This window comes from Cariama cristata, unplaced genomic scaffold (assembly GCF_000690535.1).
Source record: "Cariama cristata isolate BGI_N322 unplaced genomic scaffold, ASM69053v1 scaffold5353, whole genome shotgun sequence".
Taxonomy (NCBI): Eukaryota; Metazoa; Chordata; class Aves; order Cariamiformes; family Cariamidae; genus Cariama; species Cariama cristata.
The window spans coordinates 30,431-40,767 of record NW_009607683.1 but is presented as its reverse complement, the minus strand read 5'-3'; the positions used below and the strand labels follow the sequence as shown (position 1 = coordinate 40,767).

The 10,337-nt window shown below is 35.4% G+C and overlaps 1 protein-coding gene across 1 annotated transcript in view; it reads left to right on the top strand.

The window, feature by feature from the left end:
* Positions 1 to 10,337, top strand: part of SEC24B (SEC24 family member B) — a 41,129-nt gene that overhangs the window by 12,355 nt on the left and 18,437 nt on the right. Inside the window, exons 3-7 of the mRNA XM_009696813.1 lie at positions 244 to 348; positions 4,980 to 5,060; positions 6,748 to 6,929; positions 8,736 to 8,920; positions 10,113 to 10,215. Of these exons, the coding sequence (XP_009695115.1) occupies positions 244 to 348; positions 4,980 to 5,060; positions 6,748 to 6,929; positions 8,736 to 8,920; positions 10,113 to 10,215 (656 nt within the window). The remainder of the gene's footprint in view (positions 1 to 243; positions 349 to 4,979; positions 5,061 to 6,747; positions 6,930 to 8,735; positions 8,921 to 10,112; positions 10,216 to 10,337) is intronic.

The window sequence follows — 10,337 nt, the reverse complement described above, 5'->3', positions numbered from 1 at the left end:
TCCTGCTGACTTCCATGTGCTATTAATACTTTGCTCAACTAGCCCACTAAAAACTGCTCCTGCTGTACTGCTGATATAGTTCATATATGAACTATAATCTAGGGTTGGAGATTTAACTTTTTGCATGTTGGGATTTTCTCTAGGACAGCTAATTTCTCTCACTTTTAATGCAATGATTTGTGACTTCCGTTTCTCATCTTTCCTGTCTGTCTGACTCTTATGTTTGTGCTTTCCACTTCACAGGCATGCAGTATGGTGGATATGTTAATAATCAAGCTAGCTCTGCACCAGCTCCCTTGTCATCAAGTTCAGATGATGAGGAAGAGGATGAGGAGGATGAGGAAGCAGGTTGGCTTTAGCTTTACACCAGTATCTTGTTCTCTTCCTATTCAAGTTTTGTTCCATATTTCCATCCCCTGAAACTTTTTTTTTTCCTTTAAGACAAAATGTCACTTTGACTCATCATGTATCAAGTTAACTAGAAATTTTCCCAGCTGTTATTAGTGTAGTAAACAAAAAGGAGTTCAGTAGTGGTCAGCAAAGGATATTTTTTTTTGTCATATTATCAGATGTTTTATGTATCTAACAAAGTAATATTCACAACTTGCAAGACTCTTATATTTTTAATATTTTGATTTGCAGTGGTTTTTAAACTTTTAGCGGAAGATAACTGGCTCTAGAACTTAGACTGGCAATTGCTTATATTAAGCAACATGATACAAAGATGCCATTTGTATCATTACATTAAGCAGTGTTTACCTTGTTTCTCATTTTAGGTGTAGGGATCTTACCATTAAGGTAGTAAAGTGAATACTGAAAGGTAGTGAGTCTGCTTTTTAAGACAGTAAATTAATCTGTGCTGCTTTTTTTCTCCTTCTAAAGTATGTCTCTATGGTCAGGCACATAGGTTCAGTTTTAACCTGCTTGCTTTGTAAGGAACTTTAAAAGTCTGTTTACTTTTTTTTTAAGAACCAGTTTGTCCTGATTGATTGAAATGTTACATTCTTGGTTGTAAGGATTCTGCCTGTATTTTGTTAAAATGGCCTGGTTTTGTGAGTTTGATATTTCTCACGACCTTAGTTTCTTGGATGGTGACTTTTTCTTCTAACTTAGAAGTCTTTACAATCTATATATGAGTGGTAACAGTGTAAAAAGCTTTTTGAGATTAAACATTAGACTTCTACCCTTGTTGATAGGTGAAGTAATAGCATGCACCTTGCGCTAATATACTAGTCTCATTTGTATGTGCTGGCTTTGAGCATTAATTTGGGATAGCAAACTTTGTAACTCTTCCTTTAAGCTTATAATTCATATTGTAACTGGGCAGAAAAAAATCAGTGCCATATAGTTGTGAGTTTTATTAAAATAATTAAATCAGAACTAGAATACTGCATGAAAATAGCTTACTGTGCTCTTAATGATGTCATGAAGAATGGAGCAAAACAATGATGACATCCAGGTCATAATTAAGAACAGTGTGATGGGTTCACGTTATCAATTTGAGTAATATTCATTCAACTGTTAGTTGAATTATTAGTAGAACATTCGAAGAAAAATGTTGCTGTTGTTCTTTTTCCAAGGAGGAAGACATTTTCAGCCAAAGACACTTGTCATTGTTCCAGCCAGTGGACAATATTTGGAGAGTGCAATAGTATCAGTATAAGTGATGTTATTACCCCCAGCCCGAGTGGAGCACAAGTATTAGGACACTGCATATCCTGTGTAATTCTTGCTATTTCAGATAGTTGGTTCAATTTGTTTACTTTCTTACCCTTTGTGTGATAATACATTCAATCTTTCAACAGGCTTGAGTATTAGTATTAAATTATGCATAGTAGCTCTTGAATAACTCTCTTTAAATCCAAGGATATGTCTTAATTTTAGATACTAGTTTTTTTTTCTAATGCTATGAGTCTAATTAGACGTTACCAGATAGAAAACAATTCCACTTTATATCTCAAAGTTTGCTTTGACTGTTGTGATGCAGCTGCTATTTGAACTCTGCTTTCTAAAGAGTAGGCCAAAAGAGCCAAGAGACCATTTTGGTGTTTTTTTTATTGCAGGGCTACTTGCTGAATTTTCTGCAGATTATCATTGTCTAATCCCATACCAAGGTGGTTGTCAAAAGGATGTGTCAGATCACTTTTTTTTTTTTTAATCCATCACAGCCTTTGTCTCCTTACTTTGTTCCCTAAAGCTGCAAGAGACAAAGTTTTCATACTCCCTGCCATCTTTCTCAAGTTCTGTACTTTGCCACAGCCTGTAGCCTTTGAGCTATCGTATTTAAATTTATCCTATGCAAAAGAGTGAAAGGGCACCCAGGTTCAGTACATCACCTACATGATTAATAAGCATCCTGTTTTATGCCCTGTCACCAAGAGTTAATGTAAATCTTAAACAGATTCTGTAGACAGGTTTCTAGCTCAGGCTGTACCAGTGATTTTGTGACGCATAGGTGTTGGACATCTGGTTGCTTGTGTTTGTGTAGCTTCTCAATTTTTTTGTTATTCTTACCAGTTAGATCTTTAACTGTGTTCCCAAAGAGTTCTTGAAAACTCTGAAAGATGAAGTTGCAGTGGTAAAATAATTACTTAACAGTAAAGGCAAGCTGTAAGTATTACTCTTGTCTAAGCAGTGTTTCCTAATATTCTTTATAAAACTTTTTTTTTTCTGTCTTCCTAGTATGTTCTCTGGTCTGGTGCTTATTATGCTAAAGTAAACTTTGACAACTGTTTTAGCTTAATTTAAGCATAGGAAAACCGTTGTTTAATTTTGTGGAAGTTCTTGTGGTTTTTATTGATGGAGAATCTGTGAGATTTCCATGACACACGTGGCCAGCTTAGAGTTTGAAGCTACTTTTGGTCTGCAGGAAACTGTACAGCTCACTGGTTTTGAGTCAATTATTTGTTTTCCAGTGGAGAGTAGAATGGGACACATCATAGTTGTTGTAGGCATTGGGACTCTGACAGTTCTCAAGAATATGTTAAAAAAATGTTAAAGTTCTTCAGGAGTGACGAACTTAAGTTAACGGTCTTCAGTAAGTATATGGGGTACTCAGTAATAGGATTCACTTTCTTATTTTAAGTTAGGCAGACCTTGTTTATGTTGCAAAATGTCTGAGATTCTACTTTGTGACTAGAACCTTTCTGTATGTCAGAAACGATGCATAGATATTTATTTTTGTAGTAGAAGTATGACTAAGTTGCATTATTTTTACTTATAGCATGCTATTAAAATTTATTATTTCATCTATTTGGCAATTTGGTTTCTCTTAAGTTTTCCAGCAGAGCTCAGGAAGTCTCTAGTATTTCTTCTTTGCAACTCGCTGTATCGTTAGTATCTTCCTAGTGAAAACAGCAAATTCATTTTATATGGAATTATGTTATAGATGGATGTAATTGTATGATACAGTTTACTGTGGGGGAAAAACTCTGTGAAGAGTGACATAGTAGTTAAATCGGAAAGCTTGAATACTGTCCTGTATGTTCACAACTGTTGCTATATTCTCTTGTTATTTTTTTGAAATGCAGAACTAACTTCTAGTCAGACAAGAAAAACTTCTTGAAAATTCTTAAATCTTGATCTTGTTGACCTAATAAAAGTATATTTTGGCTTTTCTGTAGTAGGACTTACCAAACCTTTAAAAGCTGTGTTCCTGCTCAGGGAACGAAATAACGAATCCTGTTTCCTTCAGTTTCTAGAATAGAAAGATAAAACTCGATAGGAGAAGAAATCTTGCAGTTATGTTCTTTTATAAACTTCAGGGGGAAAGAAAGGGAAATTTACTGTCAAAAACAATCTGAAAACTACCATTGTCATGATGTTGCCCTGGTATTAATATGTCTGAAATGTCAGCAATGTTAGGTTTCCGTATGCAGGAGTCTCTTTACTTGGAAATCTCAATTCAAGGGGGATCAAACCTCAAATGTTCCACCATTGAAGTTCTCCCTTGAAATACTTTGAGCTTCATAATGGGATGTGTGCTCATGGTTGATCTTTGAGTAGAACGCTATCAGTGAATATCTTTTGAGTCTGTTCTGCCACAAAAGTTATATATAAAATTGTCATTTGAATTCTTAAATATACTTTCTTTCCTGTTGCACTTGATTGCTTGGGATGTTTTAAGTAGCAGATACGTTTAATCTCCTTGGCCCTCTTTCTTTGGAAATTTATGTGAAATGGCACTGGAAGAAATGTTTTAAAATATATTTTTGTTTGCAGTGTTTTACAGTAAGATATATGCATAGGGTGAACTAAAAATTAAGCATTAGGAGTCTTCTCAGTACTAACAACTAAGTATGTGCCCATGTACTTTTTTAGTTTTGGGTAGTTAATTGTGGTTTCTTACGTTTACAGAGTTACTTTTTGCATAGTACCAAAAGTAACTGTTTATTCTAACTGAAGCTGAGACCTCTTGTCAGTGCTCAGTGGGAAAATAGAAGCTTTACATTGCAAACAAAACAGGCTCTGAATTACAACAGTACAGAAAGGAGGAAAGAATTAAACACTTGTTGGTTTTACTTGAAGGTGGGGATGGTGCATAACTGCTCTGAAGATGATGAGAATCTTCTGTTGTTTGCAGCCGTGTAGGAAGTCATGATAGAGACTATTTTTAAAATGTTGTACATGGCTTCAGTTGATGTAGTCTAGAGAACTTTTAGTTTAACAGAAAAATATTTTTATTCTAAGAAACAACTTTCTTTTGTTGTTTTTGTCCATTTTCCCTTGATCTCTCTTGCTCTTTGTGGGGCGTGTGCTTGCTTGTTTGGTTTTTAATATCATGTTGATTGTTTATCTCTTCTTCCACCTTCTCTTTGCAGTGGTAATAGCTTTCCAGTTTTAGGGCTGAAGTGGTGGTTTTTCCCAGGATCTATCTTGACAATTTCTTACCAAAGTTTTTTAGAAAAAACTCTGTTTCTTATTTTTCAAAAAATTGCCGTTTCTGAAGCACCTAACTTTAAATTATTTTCCTCCCCCAGCACTTGATAGTTCCTCTACTACAAGCAGTGCCTCTCCTGTTCTGAACAATTATGATGCCTTGGAAGGAGGTGGCTATCCAGGTAAGCAGTTTATCACATGCTAATTAAAAATTCTTTCTTTAAAGACTTAAATGTTTACTGTTTATGGTTTGGGTTTTTTTCTGTTTCTGGAGTTGTTTATTGTTAGTTAAGGAGTAGGTGAAAGGAAATACCTACAAAAGGAGTGGGGGCAATCACCAGAGAGAATGTACCTTGCTTTTTTTAATTACTTTTCACGGTTTTAACACTGAAGTTGGAGTAACCATTTAATAAAACTTTCCAGTATCGTAAGTCATGCTTTCCATTATAATATTGAGAGTAGTGCCGAAACTACGGTCTACGTAAAAACAGGCATCTTTCTCTAGGTTGTACGGTATGCCTGAGTGTGGTGACATTAGTAGCGGATAAAACTTGGGTGGTATGCCAACTATTGAGACACCTATGATATCAGCTTGGATCAGGTTATTTTCTTCTCTTTTTCTTCATTTAAAGAAAATGGCTACTATTTTGCTTCTTTTTGTCTGTAAAAATACCAGGAGTGTCAGGTTTGTTCTAAATGAACCTACTAGCAGACTACCTTGGTCTTGAAATCTATAGAGCTGTCATATTGAAAGCAAGTGGAAAAGATGCTGTCCACTGTAGGTATGTTAGCTGATATTTTAAATGATAATTGGATTAATTTGAGGGGCCTCCCCCTCTGGCTCTTTTGCATTGCTCTGGCCTCTGAGAATGTCACAGTAGTTTGCTGTGTTCCTCTGTAGAGTAAAATCTCTGTCAAGTAAAAAGCCGATACTGCTATCTGCACAGAGTCTAGCTCATGCAGTATGGGTAGCAGAGGCATGGCTGCAGGATTACAAATTCTAATTTCTCAGCTAATAGCTAACCATTTTGGTTCTGCTGAAGGCATATTCTAAAAATAACTTGTTCCTTCCTTCTGTTTTCCTTAAAGAGTAATAGGATCAACTTTAAATTTCTTTGATCTGTTGATGTTTTCATTTGTGGGTTGGTTTGGTTTTTTCTCCCCTCTCCTGGAGTGCTCATGCCAAACATAGTTTCTTGATGATCGGTTTCTTGAGTGGTTGGTTTCATCACCTGCCACTTTTCCCTGTGGATTTTACCAAGCTTAAATTCTTCTGAAACTTAGCTCATGTTTGTAGACACTTCTAAAGAGTAGTTTCATGCTTTTACAACTGTTAAGTTTTCTATGAATTTAGGTCTGTATTGCTTTTAGTTTGGCCTTTAAAAATAGTAGGACTAAACTGTGCTGCAGGTATATACACAAGGGACTTGCGTTACCTCAAGAAAAGCTCTGTGCCTACCTTTAGAGAATAGTTCTGTCACCTTAGCCTTATGTTTTAACAGTGTTCCTAAGTGGTAGAGGAGAGACTTAAGCATGAATGGTGTCTTTTGTGGTTTATATCAAGTGCAAATCATGGAATAAAATGTGGGTTTTATTTCTTTTTTTTATTCAGATGAAATAAAAATAGCATTTTGTTAGTAGTTACACAAGTCTCTGTGGGCATCTTCCTGTCTGTACCCCCTCTATCACTGTAATTGTAGTAATCTTCCTTGCTGATTTATTTGGTCAGTGCAGATAAACAAATTGATGGATAATGCAAAAACTTATAAATAGAAGTGTTGGTTGTTAAGCATTTAGGAGTTTACATTTAAACTAAGAAAGAAATGGTAAGTATATTAAATACCTGTGGGATTTCTTTTGTCCTTCCAGAGACACGTTCTGTGACCAGCAGCCCAGTTCCTGCTCCATCAGTCCCCCAGACATCAAAAACTTCTAAGCCCTTTGGTTATGGATATCCAACACTGCAGCCTGGCTACCAAAATGCCACGCCACCTGCTCCTGTGCAGCCCAGTAATCCAGGACACCATCCTGGGTTTCAGCACTATCCACAGGTTTGTATTTTTAATTTAAAAGTTACTTCATGAAGTAACTTCACGGGAAAAGTCTTTTCTGTGTGATACATTTCTCTATTTATATGCTTTCATACTTTATTTTTATAATTTCTGAGCCAATGAATGTTAACTATAATATTGATGTCATAGCTCTGGATCTTAACTTCTTATTAGAGGGCTTTTGAATTAAAATTTTAAGTGCATCTCCGAGAAGTTAGGCTTAACAAGTTTACTTCACCAGTTATTAGCAGCATCCACAGTTTTAAGGTGTGGTGTTTCAAAGAGCTGTACTTTATTGATAGGAAACCATGAAGAAGCATAATGAAGTACTTGATCAGTAAATATACGTTTGATCAGGGCATCCACAGTTTTAAGGTGTGGTGTTTCAGAGAGCTGTACTTTATTGATAGGAAACTATGAAGAAGCATAATGAAGTACTTGGATCAGTAAATATACGTTTGATCAGAGCACTACTATGGGCTGTGATCTCCAGCATTAAATTGCCTTATAAGCAAGGCATGGCATAAGGTCCAGATGAAAGCTCAGTAGAGCCTGTGCTGGGTGTGTGGTGGAGAGGCTGCCTGCATCCGCCCTCTTTTCCTGGTAAAGAGAGAGCACCAAACACCAAAGAAGTTATGTACAATCACCTGGCTCTCATTGTGCATGGAAGTCGCACAAGAGCAGTGAAATCTGAAGAAGAGGCAGATGCTGAGGCAAAACAGAAACGCTGAAGCAGTGCAGAGAAGTGTATGTGCGAAGAGGTGTAGAGAATGAAACATAGGGATTTACAAATCCCATTCTCTGAAATAAGGCCCAGCTGGCAAATGTATCGAAGCTGCTGTTGTAGGTGATCAAAATTCCTTACTGATCTGAGTGTAGTACCATAAGTTAGCATACAATATCCGGGAATGCTTTCACTGTTACAGAGGTAATGTAAAGTGTGACCTGGAGGAAATGTTCAATTTCTTTAATTTTTTATTATTTTTTTTTTTAAGTCAAAAGGCTTCATCTTCACTATAATGCGAGATCGAGTTAGGCTCTTTTAATTTCTTTAAATTTTTTTTTTTTTTTTAAGTCAAAAGGCTTAGCTTCATCTTCACTATAATGCGAGATGGAGTTAGGCTCAGGATTACACAGTAGAAGAACAAAACCTAATAATTACAAGATGCAGCAAGTAAAATTCTGGTTGGATGTATAAGGAGAAAATTCTTCAGAATGGGAATGGGGAAGCACTAGAACAGATTGGGCTTTGAAATTGTCAGTCCTTAGGTATTTTCAAAACTCAACTGGACAAGGCTATGAGCAACCTGATCTAACTTTGAAGCTAGCCTTGCTTGAGCAGGGGGTTGGACTACCAGACCTCAAAGGTGCCTTCCAACCTAACCTTTTCTTCTTTTCTGTAGTGTTTTTTTTAATTTAAAAATATATATATAAAAAAAGTTTCTGTAACTTGGAAAAGTTACATTGTAACATCTTTGAGGAGGGAAGAAAATTGTCAGACTTTCTAGTAACTTATTTTCTTACACCTGGAAAGCTTAAAGGATTATGTGTGACTTCCAATGTTGATTTGTATCATTAATTTGAATTTTGTCCAATGGTGCATATTTGGAAGGTATGTCACATTTGTCCTGGCATTTTTAAATTTCTACCATACAACTCTTTTCTTGTTTGTTTGGGTTTGTTGCTAATTACTGCTGTATCTTTTTTAATATGTGTCTGGAAGAATTGGGATTACAAGAAGATTTACAGTTGTTACTTAAACATGATTGTGTGTTTACCCATTTGCAATGCTCTTATTTTTTTCAGCAATATCCAGGTGTGAATCAGCTGTCCTCTTCCATAGGAGGGTTAAGTCTACAGCATTCTCAGCAGCCAGAAAGCTTAAGACCAGTAAACCTTACACAAGATAGAAATATTTTGCCTGTATCTTCGGTTCCAGCACCTGTGCCTAACTTGAATTCTGATCTTAGGAAATTAAACTGCAGTCCAGAGTAAGTGTACTGTGTCTAGAACAGCATCTTATGGTTTTCAATGACTCATAATTATTTAAACTATCAAAAAATTTCTAAATGCACTCCTGACTTTAAATCTTTGTGGTGAGCTAATACAATGCCTTTCACTTGAAAATAAGTTTCTCCTCTGCATCCTTACATAAATGTTGAAATTGTCCTGCCATCAAAATACATTATATGCAGTGTGTGAGTGTAGCTCACTTATTAAAACATTAAGAAACGTGCTTAATCTTTGCCTTTTTATTCATAAAAAAATTAATAAACACTTTAATGTTATTTCATAGAATATTTTTGTAATATTGCATAGGATATAGGATTTTTTCCCAGAAAATTATGATGATCGTGCCTAATTACACTGACTAAACTGTGAGTATATTTTACATGATAAATACATATTTATCATGATGTGCCCTTCCACCTCTAATGAACATTAAGTAGTATTACCTACTATCCCAAGTGAAGTGCAGCTGCGTACAATGGAAACTGCTCTCCCCCAAAGATCTTGGTTCTAATTCCAAAATAAATTTTATTTATTGCCTCGAATTAACTCAGCTTACTGCCCTAGTGACAATGCATGGTCCCACCAGAGAACAGAAATCAGAAAACTGGGGGGTCTTGCAATCGTTCTTAGGTGTGGAAGACTTTGGACAGCACTGTTCATGCACTGGGGTTTCCTTTAGTGCCCTTTTATTTAGCTTTAAGTCCATCCTCCACTGCACATACACAAAAGATTTTGACTCTCTCAGTATTTGAAATCCTTTTCTACTGTTTTCTTATGTAAATATTACTTTCTGAGAACTAGTAAATACTGTATTCCTCCTTTAGTTCCTTTATCCAAGAAATCTTTATAAAGAATAAAAAAAGACATAATTTTACATTGAGCGTTGTACCTAAAGCAGTTTTATGTCTTTATTGCAAGTTTGTTTTGCTATACTTGCATTGCTGAACTACTAAATTGGGGAGTGGGGGAGTATTTTTTTGTTGTTGTTTCTTTAGGAGCCTTTTTTAAATCTCTTTGATACATTAATTTTGTTTATTAAATCAGCTTTGTAAAACATAGGATTTCTTAAATTTCAAAATACTTAAAATTGAGTGTTAACACTTCTTTTTTTAATGTTTTTAAGTTCTTTTAAAATTTCACTTTCAACATAATGTTTTTATTTCCTTTCAGCTCATTTCGATGTACATTGACAAATATTCCACAGACGCAGGCTTTGTTAAACAAAGCTAAACTTCCTTTGGGTTTGTTGCTACATCCCTTCAGAGACCTAACGGTAAAGTAGCTTACTTTTTTTCAAGTATATGTATTTAATATATGCATTTGTCCTATTTTCATTCAAGCAAGAAAATACGATGAACTATAAGTCCTAAATTTAACAGAAATAGAAAAAAATGT